Here is an 18443-nt window from a genome sequence, read left to right on the forward strand (position 1 = left end):
AAATAAATAAAATCTTTAAAAAAAAGAAAAGAAAAGAAAAGAAATCGAGGCCCAGGCGGCTAAAGCCACTTGTTTGATGTTGAAGGCTAGTTGGTGGCAGAAGCGGGAGCAGAGCCTGGCTCCCCTTTGCCATGACCGGAGCTGGGACTGGACCCAGGAGGGCAGGGCTCAGGTGGGAAGGGTTTGAGAACAGAGGAATCCCCTCCGAAGGCCAAGAGGTGTGCAGGAGGGGTTGATGAGCCTCAGGTGAGCGACCCGCAGCCTCCGCCCAGCCCTTCCCAATGGCTCAGTGTGAGCCTGGGGACCACCTTCTCCAGAATCTGACCCTTGGTCCTGAGGGGTGTTGTCTGCAGTCAGGGCAGAGGGAGCAGCTGTATTCTTGCTTCATTCTTGCCCAGAAGCAGATCACCGAGGCTCCTTCTCAAACTACAGGCAGGGGTCCAACTGCTTTCTGGACTGTTCCAGCCACACAGTCTAGTGACATTCCCATCAGTTCCACTTGTCTTGAGTTGCTCCTTGTGAGGATAGAGTCTCTCACGCTGATAGGGACCGGGTCTCAGGGTCTGTCCTCGGGCGGCCTGGGACTCCCAACTCGATCTCGTGTGACTGCACCTCTGTGTCACCTGTCGTGTGACAACAGTATCTGTCACTTGGGGGCAGCAGGAAGAGCGAGATGGAGAAAGGGAGCCATGGTAGCGAGGATGTGAAACATCTGTCTTAAGGTGGGAGACTCTTGGCTCCACCTTGGACCCTACGGGGGAGGTGAGGCAGGAGGTCCCGGTTGCCTGCTTGGCTCAACTCCTCCCCTGAGGACCAAGCCTTCTCTTCGGAAGAACATGGAGAACCTGCACCCTTGGGCCACAGGACCTTAGCCAGTGCTGTTTCCTCACCCTCAAATCTCTTAATCTCTGTTCTCCTTGTCTTCGGGCAGGGCCCTCCATTCCTCGAAGAGAAGCCACCCCAAAGCCACGACTTTGTGGCTTTAGGTCAGGGTTCAAGTTGTCAGGTCCCTTTTGGTGGTCGCTGGGGTGGCCTCTGGGGCCTCGCCTGCTCTCTCCTGGCCTCTGCCAACCCTGACTCCTCCCTGCTCCAGCCCCTACCTGGGTGGCTCTCTTGGGGGAGCTGTGTCTGGGGGCCTGGAGGGAAAGCTGCCTCTTCTCACCCTCCTGTGTTGGTAGGGGGCTTCCAGGGGTGATGCCAGTCTTGAGCTGCCACTGGGATCTGAGTGGCACTTTGTCCTCTCCCCGACCCCATCCTTTCCTCAGCCATTCTCCCATGCTGTCTGTCATTTTGGGGGGAGAGCCAGAGGTGGGCGAGGGTGTCTTCAGGGATGTCCTTAGAGGAAGGCCAAGGGCATCCTTGGGTCTGCCCTGCCCTGTAGCCTTCTCACTGTGGCCCGCTCCCCTTTCAGCATCTCTGATGGCCGCGGTCGACTGGCTTCTCCCCCTGTGCCCCACCACCAGACATTGGCTGAGGGTTTGCTGTGTCCCAAGCATTGGCACAGTGCTGAGCATGTGTCCGTGAACAAAACACACAAACGGCCTTGCTCTCAAGGAGTGCATGTGCGTCCCTCTGGTCCTCTCACCTCCAGGCTGAGTGTCTCACACGCACGGGGATTGGGTTGCTGAGCTCTGGGACTCTGCACTGCCTGCCCTGGGGAGTCTGAGGCATCCTGGGGTTGGTTAAGGGATTTTGGCCCTGGTCACCCACCCCTGGAGACCTACGGGCAGGAGTGTCACTGCCTGGAGATCACCCAAACCCCGGGCTCCTGGTGCTGACCTGGCTGCACGGCCCAGGGTGGGGGGAGCTCCAGGTTGCTAGAGGACGGTCAGGGAGGGCCGAGCTCTGTGGAAGAGCCCGTCCGACCATCGGCTTCAGTCCCTTCTAGATGAGCAGAGTGGCCGTGGAGGACAGGGGATGGAGGTGTTACCTAGCGTCACTGGGACCTCTCGGGGCCTGTCATGTATGGGGCTGGCACCCGTCCCTGATCCAGCCTCTGTCCTCAGGGCATCCTGCTGAAGCGGAGTGGCAAATCCCTGAACAAGGAGTGGAAGAAGAAGTACGTGACGCTCTGTGACAACGGGCTCCTCACCTACCACCCCAGTTTGCACGTGAGTCTGGGCAGGGCAGGGCCAGAGGAGGAGGAGCAGGGGTAGGTGGGGGCTGACCTGGGACTGTGGGCAGGCTGACCTCAGTGAGTGCACATGGACTGGCCCTTAAAGGATCCCCGTGTGGTGGCTTGTGGCTCAGGAACCGCAAGACCTGGGCCTAGGCTAAGCACTCAACTGTGAGGCTCTGAGTGGTGGCTGAACCCTTTGGAGAAGACCCCTCCAGGGGTGGTTGCCGCTGGGCTAGGCTGCTGTGTGCAGTCAGGTCCTCCATCCTCCACCCCGCTTGTTGAAAGAGCTGGATTGGGCCCATTCATGTGGAATTGCTGAAGTTGGGGGTGCCGGGGGGTGCCAACCAGTTGTCTTTAGGGGAGCCACATCAGTGGGGGATCTCTGGGTTCCTGGGCCTGGGGTGATGGAGAGCCAGAGGGCAGTTCATCCGGGGCTGCTGAGAATGCCATGGGGGCTCCTGGGAAGGGGAGCGTGGGGCAGTGGTGGTAGTTGGAGGGGTCCAGAGGGTGTGTGGCCTCTGTCCCCGTGGGTGAGGGTGCACTGATTATAGAGTGGCCCTTGTGGCGGTTCCTCCACCCTTCCTGCCTCCCCCTCCCCTCACTGCGTGGCTCCAGCACACAGCTGTCACCAGAATCCATCTCTGTCACCGCCCCACTGTGGGGCTAATGAGTTCTCCTGTGAAGCCCCTCCAGCACAGCACGTGGGCCGGCCCCACCCCCGGCCCAGAAGCCCAGGGCCTGCCTCAGAAGGTCCCTTGCCTGCCTCTGAATCTGCACAGAGTGTCAGGGAGGCCTGCCCCATGAGGTGCTGGGGTCCACGGTTCCAGCCAAGACCCGGTCCTTAGGGCACTGCCCCGACAGCCCTGCTGAGAAAACGCACCGAGACCTGGCTTGGGATGAGCCGGCGGGCGTCTGCATGGTCAGGACAGAACCCGGCCTTGCCCTCCTGGGTTTCTCCCCGTCTGGTTCCTCAGGCGCCGACCCTCACCCTTAACTCAGGCCACCACAAGTCACAATGTTCCCTCCTAGCGTCTTGTCCTCCACAGGGCAGGAGCTGGTGTTAGGCTGTGGGGGCGCTGAGGAGGGCCCATACCCGGCGACCATGGCGCAAGTCCAGAGCCACCTGGTCCTGCTGCTGAGTCAGTAAGAGAGAGCAGCAAGGCAACCAGCCAGAGCACCAGCACCACAGCTCAGGTGTCTCAGAAAGTCACGGGGCATCTTGCCCGTACAGGGCCTCTGCACTAGGAGGTTGGGAGAACCACTGTACTTCTCAGCTGAGAGGGGCCACCATGCCCATTCAGATGCCAGCCTGGTACCTCTGAGCTCTCAGCTGGTTGTACCCATCCCCTTTACCCCAGGCAGGATGTGCTGGGTCTCCTCAGGCAGCGTCTTGCCAGTGCATCTGGGAACTGGCCTGTCCGAAGCATCCCAGGCTCCCCTACCCGTGTTGGGGTGGCCTTGGCTTCCCAGCTTTGATGCATTCTTACCTGCTCTTTCTGCTTTGTGCTGCTCTGGCTGTGCGGTGTCCCCTTTGCTTGTCTCCGTGCCTCAGACAACGGAGGAAGCCCAGCGTGGAGGAAAGGTGACAGTAAAGGGTCTCAGCACATGGAGGAGTGTTCAGTGGTTATGTTGGGTTTAAGAAGGAAAGGAAGAAAAGGTTCCTGGAGGGAACTGCTGCTTTTACGCTCAACAGTCTAGAGAGCAGAAGCTTGGTGGGGTCCTGTCTGTTGCATCATCAGAGTCAGCCAGTGGCTGAGCTGTTACCTGGACCTGTGACTTTGACGTTACCCAGATTTTTCCGCACCATGCTCAGACCTGCCTTTGGGCCTAGCTGAGAAAGTGACTGGAGAGTTAACATCCAGGCAGTTGTTGCCTAGACAGGAGGATGGAGGGAACCGACGGGTACCCCTGCCTGGGCCAGGCTGAGTGTCTGAGTGTCCCAGAGGCCCCTCCAGCACCATGCTCGTTGGACTGTGTTGTGCGCTTTGGTGCGTTCAGGAGCCTGGGACAGGGTCTGGGTGGCGGCAGCTTCCAGGCCTGTCCTTGCTTTCTTGCAGGGTGAGTCTAAGAGGCAGGTGGCTCTGCTGGCCTGTCCCCTGCCAGGCCTCCTCTTGTCTTGTGGGCTGCAGGACCTTGTGAAGAGGTTCAGTGAAGGGCTTCTCTGAGACCCAAGGCGCCTTGTCAGCTTTTCACCAGCTGTCCATTGGTTCTGGAATCAAAGTATAGGTCTTCTTCTGTACCTTCCCAGGAGGGGCTGGTACACGCAGGTAGCAGCGGTGTTGCCCTGTGGATGCTTCTTTTCCCTCTCGGAAGATGCAGATCAGGTCCAAACAGTGTGGGAGCAGGAGCGGGAGTGGTGCAGGTAGGAGCGAAGGCCAGAACGGGGCCAGAACAGGGGTGTTGTGTGCTGCTTCACCAGCAGGGCTTGAGTTTACTGCTAGCGAAGGCTGTCTGCCCCTCTTGCATCCTGACTCCTCTGGACTCCATCCTGCTGCAGCAGCAGCTGCACTCATGTGTGCTTCCTGACCTGCCTCCATCCCCCCTTCCCCATCTCCCCACCTCCCCACTACTGCCAGCAGGGACCTCACCCCACCCTGGGGAGCCACCTGGCTTCTTGGGAGGTTCCCTCCTGCCCGGCAGGTGCAGAGGAAGGGCCGTCCATAGCCCCAGAGGTGCACACACTACTCATGGCCCGTCTGCCGCCACCGTGCGGACCGCTCCCTCCTGCAACCTAGAGGGCAGGGGTGTCCATGAGTCACCTAGTGCCTGGAGGCTGGGCACGGCTGGGCTCATGGAGGAAGGGCTGGTGGGCAGGCCTCAAGCCTTCCACCCCATCCTCGCCTGGCCCAAGAGAGCCCGCCACAGCCTCCCCCATTTTGCAGCCAGCGGAGCCATTCACACAATCACCTTCTGTTAATTCTATCTGCAACATCAATTAAATTGTTTGTAGAAACTAATTGAATGTGGCTTAATCACACATCTTAATAGCTTTCCACGCTCTGAACTCGTTGTTAATTCCAGTAATAAAACGAGATGAGAACGCTGGCTGGGTAATTAGCGAGGAGGCTGGGGAAGAAATTGCTGTTTGATGGTGGGTAATAAAGGCAGCCGTGGTGACCGCTCTCCTGAGCAGCCGCTGCCACCGCCACCGCCAAGCTCCCTGTTCTGCTGACGGAGGGAAACGCTGTTGCTCTGCCCCCGATGTCCTCGTCCCTGCTGCCGCTCCTTGCGTTCCGCAGCACGCTGTCCTTGTGCCAGGCTCTGTCTCCCACCTTGGCTCCAGAGCTGGCCTGGCACAGCGTGTGGAGCGGGGTGCTATGGGTGCTGGCCTGCACCGCACGGGAGCACCTGTCCTGTGTGGTCGGAGTGGCCAGTCCCCCGACATCAGTTCTGGCTACTTGGCCCCAGAGTTCCTCCGTGCAACTGTTGTTCTTGGCACGGGGTCAGCCTGGGCATCCCAGGACTGCCACGGGGCTTGAACTGTGCAGCTGCTGTGACCTCTTTGTGAACTAGAGCAGCCCTAGCCCCTCCCCCAGGAGAGGGACCGCAGCTGTGCCTTCGGCCCAGCCAGCTGTTGACAGTTTTCTGGAACAGCCAATCCAAGATGTGACTGTGTGCAGGGACCTGGGACGGGTGCATACCGAGGCGAGTCAGTGGGATGTTGGGCTTGGACTAAGGAGGGCTTGAGACTCAGGCTGATGCTGGATGCCAGGCTGAGAGCAAGACCACAGGGCCAGCGGGGACTGAGTTTGGTGGGGGCGGATGGATTGAGGGCACACTGTCTCTGTCTCCCAGGTTTGTGCCTCTCTGAGCCACCAGGGCAAGGTTAGAACTGGGGTCAGGGCCCTGACAGCGTGGAGCAGAATGGGGCTGAGAGCTTGTCATAGGGCTCCTCCCTTGGGTGGAGGTGGCTCCTCTTGACTTCTCCGATGTCATTCTGTGGTTCTGACACGTGAAGCAAACACGCTCAGAGCAGGGTGTGCCTAAGGCCCGGCACCTGGCTCCGTGCCTCCCAGGGGACTAGGTGGTGGTGGTGGTGGGGGTGTAGACACAGCCCAGAGCTTCATGGAAGGGAGTTTTTTTGTGGGCGCACGCTAGTGGGGGGCCACTCCTCCTCTGTGCCTGATGAGGTCCCTCTGTCCTGAAGGGCCCTGTGCCTGTGGAGGTGTCGGAGCCACTTGGAGTATAAGGTAGCCACGGGCCTGGTGGGGCCTCGTGACAGTGGGACTTGGCTGGTGAGGTCAGCGTGCTATCATCAGTGGCGCCCTTTCGTCCCTGCCATGAGTCTTTTCCCCTCATGACCTGCAGTCTGATGACCGGGGTGCAGGAGGGGGCCTGGCATTGCATGCTGTCTCCTCATTTTTGCTCCTGTTCTTAACTGGAAACTTACATGTTCTCTTAGCTCCTTGGGGCCAGATGACCCCTTTCTGCTTGATGTTCTCTTGGTCATTCCCAGAGTGAGGGCCAGCCTTAAACTTACTCCTTCAAGCTGGCCAACATTCCCCACCTGTTCTCTCAAGCAGAGGACACTGCCCCTTTTCCCTGAAGCTAAAGGGTGAGAAGGTAGGAGAGCTGCTGGGTGACATCCCAAAGTGGGTGAAGGTATGGGGGCTGCGGGCTTTTGCAGACATGGAGACGGGGCCTCAAGGAAGCTCTCTTGGGAGGAGAGCAGATCGGAGTCTCCTCAGCGGAATTCCATTCCAAGTTCAGCTGGCACCACCCACCCAGATCCTGTTCTCCAGAGGAGTTTTGATCACATTTTATCAGGGACGCTAGCTGGGAACTGCGGAGGAACTTGCTGGTGACAGAAGCGAGGAAATGGGTCAGCCATGCGGAAGGCGCCAGCAGAAGCAGTGGGGGGCCTTGGTTGGGCTCAGGGTTAAAGCCCGAAGCTCTTAAGGGGAGGGGCCAGCCTCTGCTCTGTGGTCCCCAAGTTGCCACTCCACTGTGGGACTCCCAGGCCAGAATCAAGACGGCAGGAACGGCGGGGGCCCAGGTGCTGAGCGGCCCCCACGCTTGGGATCCCCACCCAGTCGTCCATGTCTGGGGCCCTCTGGGTGCTGACTTGAAGTCAGGATGCATTCCTGGGTTGAGGAAGTCTGCCTTCAGGGCACAGCCTCCGCAACCTGCAGAGCCTGGGCTGGAGTCTGGTTCTGCTACCTTTCGATTTGTGCCCTTGGGTAGAGAAACCTTTGTGAGCCTCTGTCCTACTGCTGTAAAGTGGCTCTGGTGACGCCCAGTCCCGGGAAGGTGAACTGTGATCCGCACCTGCAGTGTCCCGAGCACGGGCAGCTGATGGTGTGATGGTAATGGTTATTTGGCTGACTGGATGCCCGCTGCTCTCTGTGGAACCATGGACCCTTCTCTGTACTGTCAGAACAGCAAAAAGCATCAAAGGCTCCTTTTAAACTGTTCAGTAGATCCTTACCATCGTCGGGCACTGTTGTCAGGATGGAGGACTGTTCGAGGCTTGAAGGACTCCCCGTGCCCCAGTGGTGGTGGTGGAAGCTTCTGAAACCACGGCCGAGGTACTCGGTGACTAGGCCCCCCGTGGCCTGGGGCTGCCCCACCGTCTGTGTCCTTTGGAATATGTCAGTTCCTCTTCTGGCCATGCGGGCCTTCTCTTCCTGCCTCCCATCTCGGCCGTATACTTGCCCTCCCTCGTGGTGCCTCCTGAGCGGTCTTTCCTAAAGGAGCCCTGTGCCTCGGGGCTGCGCTCCACACCCCCCCCACCTCTGCCGATGGTGTCCCCCCACCCCACCCCTGCTGTGTCTTGCCCAGCAGCTTGGGTGTCATCCACACATGGAGATACTCTGTGAGCTTCACCGTCTGGTTTTTTAAAATTTAGGCTTTCCCTCTCCTTCTGTTTCTTCCAGCACAGGGGGAGAGATCTCTAGGAGTTGGTTGGTCAGTGTCAAAGTGCAGCCAGAGAGTGACCTGCCCTAATGAATGTTCATCTGTTTTATCCGCATGGCCCTCAGGATTACATGCAGAACATCCATGGCAAGGAGATTGACCTGCTGCGGACCACAGTGAAAGTGCCAGGGAAGCGCCTGCCCCGAGCCACACCTGCCACAGCCCCAGGCACCAGCCCCCGGGCCAATGGACTGGCCTTGGATCGGAGTAACACACAGCTGAGTGGGGGCACAGGTGAGGTGGCTGCTGGGGGCAGGGTGGTGGGGGGTGCGTGGAGAGCCTTGCTTCCTCACTCTGCAAGATTGGGGAGTGTGGCTGTGGAGGCCTGAAAAGGTAGGTGCTGTGGGGCTTTGCTCTTTCTCAGCCTGGGTCCTCAGGGCTCCTGTCATGTTTGCCACCCAGTCATGCTGCAAGACGAGGTCAGCCAAATGCATTTGCCAAAGTGCTGCCCTCGTGGGAGTTGGTAGAGGTAGCAGCAGCCAGTATACAGCCTGGTGGGTGATTTGGAGATCGAGATAGGACCAGACAGCCTCATGCTGACAGGTGCTGTTAGTGGTCCTTGGGCCAGGGCAGGTGATGGTGGGAACAGGGCCTCTAGCACACATAGCCAGCATCTCAAGCAGGTGTGCTGTGTGGGGAGGGAGGGAGCCAGAAGGGGTTCACTTGGCAAATGTTCTAGGGTCTACAGCGAGAGGTAGGGTCTTTGCTCAGAGAGGAATGAGTTTAGAGAGGAGCTAGAAGCCAGGTAGGCTCTACCACAGGCTTAGCTGTGTGGAAAAAAGAGCTAGAGCCCGAGAGGGTGGGAATCTGGGGTGCACTGGTTTCTCCTTGACCGGTTCTTACCTTTTCAGATGATACTATGAGTCCAGGTGAATAATACTTACGTTCCTTTCTGTTCCTGGCTCGCCCTGCCTTGCTGGGCCTCTGAGGCTCCAAAGCCACATTGCTGTCCCTCCCACACCTAGTCCCCTCGCCCCAGATCTGCCTTGGCTTCTGGACCCTTATTCCCAAGACTTCAGTATCCCCGATGCTGTCCTAGGTGATTGGCTCTTCTTTTCCCTGGATGCAGAAACAGCTGCTTAAGAAACTGTCCTGCCCCCTAGGGACTGCAACTGTGTCCCTGCCCTAGGGACTGGCTCTTGGTCCAGGGGTGCTGCCTTTCCCAGAGGCCATGTGGGGACCAGGGGCACTTGTGCTTATCATAGTAATAGGCTGCTGAGGACATTCAGTGCACAGGGGCCTGGGTACTAAGTCCTTGGAATGGATGGAGCAGGCCCCGGAGAACTGCCCCCGTCAAAGTGCTGATAGGACCCGCATTGAGCAGCTCTGGGTTCAGAGAAGAGGTCAGACAATGGCCTCCTGAGCATGCTCTTTGCTGGAGGCAAGGAGCACTTGGCACCCCTACTCTGTGGCGTTTGTTCAGTCGCCGCTGACCAGTCTGGAGGCGCTGGGAGAGACATGGGAGGAGCTGCCCTCTGCTGACAGAGGTGGCCAGATGCAGTAGATCTACTCTGTGTCAAGCCCATTTGGAGCTCCGTCAAGTTGAGATTATCATCCCCACTTTATGGATTAGGAAACCAATGCTCAGCGAGATTGAATAACTAGTCTGTAAAATTCCACAGTAAGTGGGGCTTTGAGAGTGGGGCTTTGAACCTAGAACTGTGCCTGACTTTTGAAAAGCCATGTTTTATCCTCTGAGCCATCTCAGCTCAGAGAGAAGCCCTTGAATTGTGCAGAGTGTTTTAGTGGATTTAGGGAAGTAAGGACGGTAATGAGAAAGGCATCCACTCGTCTCAGGGCCGGGATGGGGGTGCTCTAGGGAGGGGTTGAATGGCAAAAACAGGCCCTGCGCCTTCCTCAGTGCTCTGCCTAGAGAGCTGGGTCAGGGCTGCTGGGGAATCACTGCCAGGCATGGGCAGGAGGCTGGGGCTCAGCCAGGGCCCCGAGCAATTCCAGAGCTGCATGCACACAGGGAGAGGAGCAGCCTCTGATCTGGCATGGGGTTTCTTGTTTCCTACCCAAGGAGGAAGGAGGGGATGAGCCTTTCCTTGAAGTCAGGTAGCAAGACTGTGCTTTTTCCCCAAAGAGGCAGAGAAACAGTAACAAGCTCTGTCCTGTCATAATCCTGGGCCATCAGAGCCTTCCCCAGGGAGGGGGGCAGAGGTGCACATGGAGAAGAGACACACGACACCCACAGACACTCGCCCACGGCCCCAGAACACACGGACGGGCATTTACCCAAGCCCGTGTCCCCTCCACCACACGCTGACACCGACCTCATGCACACTCACACATGTCTCCCGCTCACCGGGCGATGTTAACATCTCATTATCTTTGTTACTGTAATTACATTATCCGCTGCTTTATGCAGAATTATCCTCCGAGGACTAATTGATGGCTCCATGTTTAATTCATTAATCATTAGCATCAAATTCGACAATTACAGTGCACACTGATTGTGGGATTGCAGGCGTAATGAGGGGAGAATTAACAAAGAAAAGGGAAAGCACTTTCCCTCCCTTGGGGTTTTGAGTTGGGGGTCTTGGGGAAGAAGTTGGGCCTGTGAGGTCTTTGGGTGGGGCTCAGGTCGAGGCAGGGATGAGATTTAGAACCCAGGAGGGCACGGAAGCAGGAGAGGCATGGGATGAAGCAGGGTCTCTGGGAATTTAGGGAATTGCGTCTGCTGCCCTAAAGGTCTCCTGCCAGGGAGCCAAGGGTACCCTGAGAAAGGCCAGGTTTGCAGGGACCCGATAGGCCCGAGCAGGGGTGGGGTGGGGCGGGATTCTGCAGAGGAAATATCAGCATGTGGCCTTGGGGGTCTGGAAATGGGGCAGCCTGGCTGGCAGTGTTGGCACCACACGTATATTCATAAGCACTTACTGTGTGTCTGGTCCTGCCTTGGGTGTTATGATGAATACAAGAGAAACACAAAACTTGCCTTCCACCTTTCTGCATCAGATTATCCTCCGAGCGTTAGGGATGTCTGGCCTGTTTCTTTACCTTCTAGGGGCTTCAGCTCAGAGCTTCCATCCCTAGGCTTCCAGAAACTCCATCCCTGTCCTCCCAGGACTGGTTAGAGGCTGAGTTTGTCACCTGCTCTGTTGCAGCTGGTCCAGCTCCAGGCCCTATCTCTGCCTCCCTTACTAACCTCCCATACCTGGCCAACTCTTCCGCTCTCGGTTCAGACCTCGCCACTGGCCTACCTGTCCTCAGACTTCCCACCACCACCGCCGTCTAGCCTCAGTCCCTGTCCTTAGGTGGACTGAGGTGACAGGGCAGTGGAGGCCCTGTGGCTGCCCCATGGGCTCCCTGTTAGTGACTCCAGTGCTTAGAGGGTGCTGAGGGCACAGGGGCCCGGCTGCTTCCACTGCCAGGCCCTGGCACTCCTGGAGCCTTTCGTTCCCCTTGGCTCTGCCATTCTTCCCTGATGGGAAACGAAAGATTAATTTTCTCCAGCCCAACAGGATAATTACTAATACTAATTAGACATAATTACTTGAATCTGATACACTTCTTTTTCGTCAGAATGGCACCAAAGCTGAGGCAAAGCAAATGGCATATGTGGACTTAGAATGTGTGGTGCAGGGGCCTGATCTGGAGGGAGAGGGGGCTGAGAATGATGGCCAGACAAGCGCTATGGTGACGGGGGTGTCAGGACTGTGTGCCCCCCTCTTCTGGCTCACAGCAAGGGGATGAGGTGTCCACTCTCTTCATGGAGAGGAATGTGAGGTGTGGGACCAGCTGCTTCCTGGGGGGTGGGGGGCCGGCAAGGCCTCTCTGTCTCCAGTAAGCCTGGCCTGTACCTGGTAAATCCCTCGTTTTTGGTCAGTATTCTGCTAGAATTTCTCAAGTTCTGCCTGCAGCCTTATCTTCAGGAAAGTCTGTGTAGCCCTTCCCCAGCCTCCCTTCCCAGTCTGACCCTTCCCCCCACCCCCAGGTGCCCCCTACTCGGCCAGCAACCCGGCCTGGGCTGGCCCTCGCCCTGAGGGCCTGCACCAGCGCTCCTGCTCCGTTTCCAGCGCCGACCAGTGGAGTGATGCCCTGCCCCCAGGTATGCAGGACCCCATAAGCAGAGGAGGGCAGCCAGGGAGCAACCGAAGCCTGGGTGCCGAGGGGAGGGGCCCAGCAGAGCTTGCTTCGAGGGAGGCCAGTGCGGGGGGGGTCTAGAAGTGGAGGAGGGGCTCTCTGTATCCCTGCTCCAGCAACCAGGGGCGGAGGCTTCCTGGCCCTCAAGCCCTTTGCTGCCCCCAGGCCCTGCCAGTGGCTGGCTGGCTGGTGCCAGAGACCTTCCCTCTGCAGCTTCTCTGCCCACCCGCCGCTGTCCCTAGGCAGTGCTGGTGGCGGCTCCCGCATCCCCATCAGCCCCCTGCGCAGCCAGCTCATCAGCCTCACTGCGGGGGGGACAGGGAAGCGGCTGAGCAGGGAGGTCGGAGGCTGGGGGCTTTACACACGTTTTGAAGGCGGCAACTTGCCTGCCATGGAGGGGGTGGTCCTAGAGATAGGATCCAGGATCCAGAAGGTAGTCCTCGGCTCCTGCCCCCACCTGGCCCGGCCTGCCTGAGGCCCCATCCTGTCTAGCTGATCAAAAGTCTACCTTTCCTCCCCCATCCCACTGTCCAACCACTTTCCTGGGCTCTTCATTTTCTCCCCCTTTCATCCATTTTTGTGCCCAGCTCACATCTCAGCTCCTCCTTCCCCTTATTTCGTCTCCCTGCCCCTTCAGTGAGCACTGCTGCACGTGTGTACACAGACACACACACACACACACATACTCTCCCTGCTCCCACCCATACCCTAGCCATTTGTACCCTAACTTTTTGTACCCTAACCGTTTGGGTCAGCAGTTCTGCAGGCTAAAAGGGAGGTGGGCACAGCTCCCTGGCCCCTCAGGCACACCTGCTCCTCCCACTTTGCCTCCAGCTGGGGGCAGTAGTGTCAGGGCCCCCCCCACCCCCAGGCCTGTAAACTTCCTGAATTGTCTCCCCAAACCCTTCACAGGCCCCCACCCCTCAGCAGCACTCACCCCCAGTCTGAACTCTGACAGTCTTAAGGAACTGGGTGCTCCCAGCACAGGGAATCTCCCCACCTCCTGATCCAAGTCCCAGCCTGGGGCGGGGGGTGAAGGGGTGACTGGAGGGCTTGAGAAGGGGAGCTGAGGGCGCTTCCCAGAGCCACTGTCCTGCCGGCCACGGCCTGGCCTCCGTGGGGCCCCTGTGTAGAGTCTGGAAGGAGGAAGGCAAGCAGGGAGGGAGCGTGTCTGCCTCTAATGAAGTTTGACATTTAGTGGTGAGCGCCGGGCGGGGTGTGGGAGACGGAGCTTGATTAGCGCGCTCTAATTGACAGTAATTAGGCAGCTCCCTGATTGTTTCTAATTCTGCTATTAATTGTGAGGAGCGGGGAGTGTGATTGAGGATAAATTTGGTGCGGAGCTGCTGGGGCTTCAGCTCCCTGTGAGTTCCCTGGGCCGCCTTCCGCCCCTCCGGGCTGACGATTCCTCCCTGCCTTCATCCTGCGCTGCTGCCCAAGTTCCCTACATTCTCCTGTCCTCACCTTCTTCTCCATCCAGGGCTGGGGAAGCTTTGGGGTTGGGACTGGCTGCGCAGACCCTGTCCCCGGGTGGTCCGGCTGCTGGGCAGGGTGGAGCTCCCAGCGGCACTAGGCAGGTCTTGTGCTCTGCACCCCCCACCCTCCCCTCTTCCCACACTTTTCCACCTCTCCCCTCACCAGCCAGTGGCCCAGCTGAGGTGCTCAGTTCCAGCCCCAAGCTGGAGCCTCCCCCATCTCCCCACTCCAACCGGAAGAAGCACCGGCGGAAAAAGAGCACCGGGACCCCCCGACCAGACGGCCCCAGCAGTGCTGCTGAAGGTTAGGGGGACCTACAGGGAAATGGGCACAGGAGGTGGGCTGTGGGATTCGGGGGCAGTACCCTCAACACCATTTTTTTTTCCATTTTAGAGTTAAGTGCCTTGTGATAATTAGCAATATTATCACATTTTCACTTCCTTTGGTAATGTAGACCTAGTATCTTAGGAAAGCTCTTTCTTCTGCGTAATTTAAACCCTTTCTACTAAAATGTGAGCTTCTCTTTTATTCCTTATAGAAGGTAAAACACAGCAGGCGGCTACTCTAGTAGCTCTTCCAAGGCTTGTGGGCAGGACCTATGTTTTCTGTATCTCTTGTATCACCCATTGAGTTTAATGAGTGCTGGGCATATAGTAGGTGCTTAATACGTGTGTAGTAATTGGCTGAGTCTCTCCTTACTCATCATTAAACTAAGAAATTCCAGCTCCTCAAACATTTTTCCATAGGGCCTTTCTCATAACCTGTGTTGATCATAGCACTTGTCCTCTGATTGTCTCCAAAGTTATCTTCAAAATGTTCCTCCTCTCAGTGGTTGGAGCCTCTTTGCTCCCAAATTTAACTTCTGCTGATGGCATAGGGTCTCACTTGTGCTCTGACTGCCAGGGGTAGGGATGTGGGCAGGAGGGCAGAGATCACCTCTGGGGAGGAGCTACCTTCCCCAGCCTACCTGCAGTGTAGTGATGCTTAGCATTCATGGCACGGGGTCCACTGTGCCAGGGAACTGAGCCCCTACGGGTGAGTGATCATGACTGTGTGGCTCAGGGGCGGTGCTGGAAGGTGAGGTGGGATGGTGGAGCCCGGGGGAAAGAAGGGGTACCAGCACTCTTCTAGGAGGTGGTTCCCATGGAGGGTGCCTGTAGAGTAGGACCCATGCCTCAGGCCTCTGCCTCTAGCCCAGCACCGGGCCTCCCCCCAGGTACCGGAGTTCTCTCTGCAGCCCCCGCCACACATTCCCGCTGCTTGTTAGGAATCGTTCACCCATAGGGTAGTGACCACTGGCAGACAGGTTCCTGGAGCTGTGTTCCGTTGGCCTAGGGGAGCAGAGCTTGGAGGAGCTTCACCACATTGCTTGGGGCCACAGTCCAGCCTGCAGTGTTTGTCACTGGAGCTGTCCCCATGTCCCTGTCTGCTCACACATCCCAGTTTGTGGGGAAAACCTCTCCTCCTCTCCCCATCCACTTGTCCTTCCTGCCTGTCTATGCCATGGTAGTGGGGGAGGGGCCTGGCTCCCAGGAGCCCCACACTGACGCCGTCAGGAATATTGGGTTTAATGAGCTGCAAAATGAGGCGGCTGCAGCTGACATATACGGATGGTGCCCACACCCGCCTTCCCCCACCCTCCCGGCATTGCCTTCTAGTGCCCCATTGCATCCTTCTCCAGACACTCCACTCTGCTTTCTCCAGGAAGCACCCCACTCTGAATCCCAGACACATTCTTGGCAGTGCCAGGGAGGCAAAATCCTTGCACCCCGCCTCTCCACCCAGGCTCCACAGGTGGTTAGGAATAGAGGACTTGAGGGCTCCTCTGCACAACTACAAGTTGTCCCCGGGAACATGGCCTTTGAGGCCAGCGATAGAGGAAAGAGGAGGAGAGGCAGGAAAGCAGGAGAGAGCATAGAATTGTGGTGATTACATGTCCCTGGCTGCGTGCGTGGTGGGCACCCTGCCCTGACGGAGATAAACACCCTTGTCTCCCACAGATGCAGAGGAGTCATTTGAGTTTGTGGTGGTGTCCCTCACTGGGCAGACATGGCACTTCGAGGCCTCAACAGCAGAGGAGCGGGAGCTGTGGGTACAGAGCGTGCAGGCCCAGATCCTCGCCAGCCTGCAGGGCTGCCGCAGTGCCAAGGACAAGGTTGGCACGGAGGCCCAAGTGGGGTGGGACCCAAGGCGGCCTTGTGACTGACCAGCCACCTCTCATCTCTCCCACTGCGCAGACTCGGCTGGGGAACCAAAACGCAGCTCTGGCCGTGCAGGCCGTCCGTACCGTTCGTGGCAATAGCTTCTGTATCGACTGTGATGCCCCCAGTGAGTGCAAAGGCCAGCAGGGCTGGGGTTGGGGCGGCTTTAAGAAAGCTTGACAAGGGGCTTGCAGTTGGCCAGGGCAGAGGACTTTCCTGGTGTTCTCATTCCGGTTGCCCATGGACTTCATGATGCTTCCTCTCCTCACCTAGATCCAGACTGGGCCAGCTTGAACCTGGGTGCCCTGATGTGCATTGAGTGCTCAGGGACCCACCGACATCTGGGGGCTCACCTGTCCCGGGTCCGCTCCCTGGACCTTGATGACTGGCCACCCGAGTTGCTGGCTGTCATGACCGCGATGGGCAATGCCCTGGCCAACAGCGTCTGGGAGGGGGCCCTGGATGGCTATGCCAAGCCTGGGCCTGATGCCTGCAGGTGAGTGGCTACAGGAGGCAGGGGTGCCCTGAAGCTGGCCAGGAAGGGTGGGGGTGTTGGTGCTCTGGTGTGAGGAAGATAGGGATGGCGCCTGGGTGGCTACAGCAGTGCTCCAAGGGTTAAAAGTGGCCGTTGCTCTGCTTGGCAGTTGGCCCCTTGGGGTGCCCCTCCCCCTCCCTGCCTGTCACTCAGGCTCCTCACAACAAGAGGCCCTTTCTGAGCCTTATCAGCAGGTCAGGGGCCAGCAGGAGGCGCATGCGCAGGGCCCTATCGCTCTGTGGCGTGAAGGCCCTAGCCGGAGCTCTGAGATGGGGAGAATGGGTGGGAGATAGGATGGTGCCTGGGCCCCTGGTGGAGGCCCCCCACCCCCTTTGTTCCAGCAGGGCCAGATAAGCTACTACGGGAGCCCTGCCTGGAATCTCGCTGCCCTCTCAGCCCCCTACGTCCCTACCGCCCCCCAAGGGGCCTCTCTTCAGTGTTCCTTCCTTTCAGCTTCTCCCACCCCCTTTGCGTTACCTGCTGTATGCCGTCCATTTCTTCACTGCTCCATCCTATGCTGTTTCTTCCTGTTCCCCTTTGGGGTGGGGTGTCTGTGTAATTCCCTGACTGCCTGCCCCGGCCCCCACCCACTGGCTCGGGCCCTTCCTTGGCTCATGCCTGGATGGACCTGTGGTTGCAGAGAGGAGAAGGAGCGCTGGATACGGGCCAAGTATGAACAGAAGCTCTTCCTGGCCCCGCTGCCGAGCTCGGACGTGCCGCTGGGGCAGCAGCTGCTCCGGGCCGTGGTGGAGGATGACCTGCGGCTGCTGGTGATGCTGCTGGCACACGGGTCCAAGGAGGAGGTGAACGAGACCTATGGGGATGGGGATGGGCGGACGGCTCTCCATCTCTCCAGCGCCATGGCCAATGTGGTCTTCACACAACTGCTCATCTGGGTGAGTTGTGGGCTCCCTCCTTGCCTTTCCATTCCCGGCCCCACCCTTGAGGGTGCCTCTGGCCTATCCAATTTCCTTTTTGCCCCAGCCCTTTGAAAGCCACCTCTCCTTACCTCCCCAAGAACTTCATGCCAACTGTGAAAATGTGCTTTCTCCTGCAGTATGGGGTGGATGTGAGGAGCCGGGACGCCCGGGGCCTGACTCCACTGGCCTATGCTCGTCGGGCTGGCAGCCAGGAGTGCGCAGACATCTTGATCCAGCATGGCTGCCCTGGGGAGGGCTGTGGCTTAGCACCTACCCCCAGCAGAGAGCCTGCCAATGGTACCAGCACCTCTGCGGAGCTGCACCGAAGTCCTAGCCTTCTCTAAGGCCCACGAAGAGGGCAGAGGGGCCAGAAGGACTCCGTGGTCTGGGGCCCCTCCTCCCTACAGGCACGGCAGGGGATGCCAAGACACAGAGACTGAGAAGCGGGGACACGCAGAAAGGAAGAAGGAGAGGAAACAAGGACGAGTCAAACGAGACAGAGGAACCAGAGGGGGCCTCTGGGATTTGAGCTGCAGCGGATTGGGAGTGGAGCTATTCTAGCCCTCTGCCCTATGGTGCCACTGAAAAGGGACAGGACCCTTTGGAGGTACCTGTGAGGAGAGGGGAGCAGGACCTCTCCCTCCTCCAGATTCCTACCTTCTACTGCCAGCCCCCTGCAAGCCTTCATCCTAAAATGGAGCTTGGACGGATAGGGCACAGGTTGGGGGGTTGCTGGAGAAGAGACACGAGGAGGCGATCTGTGAGTCCCGTGTAAATTTGTATATTGGAATATTTATGTTTGTGTACATATCCGGTGTGTGTGTATGATGAGCCAGTAAACCAGACTGTGTGGCCTTGTGTTCCCCTTTGTATCTCTGTCCTCCCAGAAATGCCCGTCAGCTCCACTTCCGTGCCACTGTCTTGTCTGTATCTGGGACTAATTTGAGCTTGTCAGTAGCCCCGGCAGGCAAACCCTGTGACTGGAGGAAGTTTGGAGATCTGTGCTGCCCACTGGAGGCTTTGCATGGCCTCTTCCTACTCCCACAGCCTGCCCTTGCCCTCAGAAGGCTTTTCCAGCTGGTGTCCAGTAACCTCGGGCCATGCCTGGTGCCAGCCTGTTCACCCAAAGCGGGGATGTGAACATCGCCCCCATTCCTGCGGTCTGGCAGCTAGCTCACACAGCCAGACGT

At 58.3% G+C, this 18443-nt stretch overlaps 1 protein-coding gene across 7 annotated transcripts in view; it reads left to right on the forward strand.

The window, feature by feature from the left end:
- Positions 1–18107, forward strand: part of AGAP3 (ArfGAP with GTPase domain, ankyrin repeat and PH domain 3) — a 55941-nt gene extending 37834 nt beyond the window's left edge. For 5 of the 7 annotated variants that reach the window (XR_012002505.1, XR_012002504.1, XR_012002503.1 and 2 more), the window contains 7 exons: positions 2007–2111; positions 8101–8269; positions 15598–15752; positions 15835–15925; positions 16072–16294; positions 16974–17229; positions 17391–18107. Coding sequence is in view for 4 of the 7 variants with exons in the window: in XM_025993780.2 (XP_025849565.2) it covers positions 2007–2111; positions 8101–8269; positions 15598–15752; positions 15835–15925; positions 16072–16294; positions 16974–17229; positions 17391–17597 (1206 nt within the window). In the remaining 3 variants the exon portion in view is untranslated. Of the gene's footprint in view, positions 1–2006; positions 2112–8100; positions 8270–11972; positions 12087–13762; positions 13901–15597; positions 15753–15834; positions 15926–16071; positions 16295–16973; positions 17230–17390 lie in introns of all 7 variants that reach the window. The other 2 variants (XM_025993779.2, XM_072763140.1) reach the window with 1 other exon arrangement.
- Positions 18108–18443: the final 336 nt, after the last annotated feature.

The sequence above is a fragment of the Vulpes vulpes genome, chromosome 7 (genome assembly GCF_048418805.1).
Source record: "Vulpes vulpes isolate BD-2025 chromosome 7, VulVul3, whole genome shotgun sequence".
Lineage (NCBI taxonomy): Eukaryota > Metazoa > Chordata > Mammalia > Carnivora > Canidae > Vulpes > Vulpes vulpes.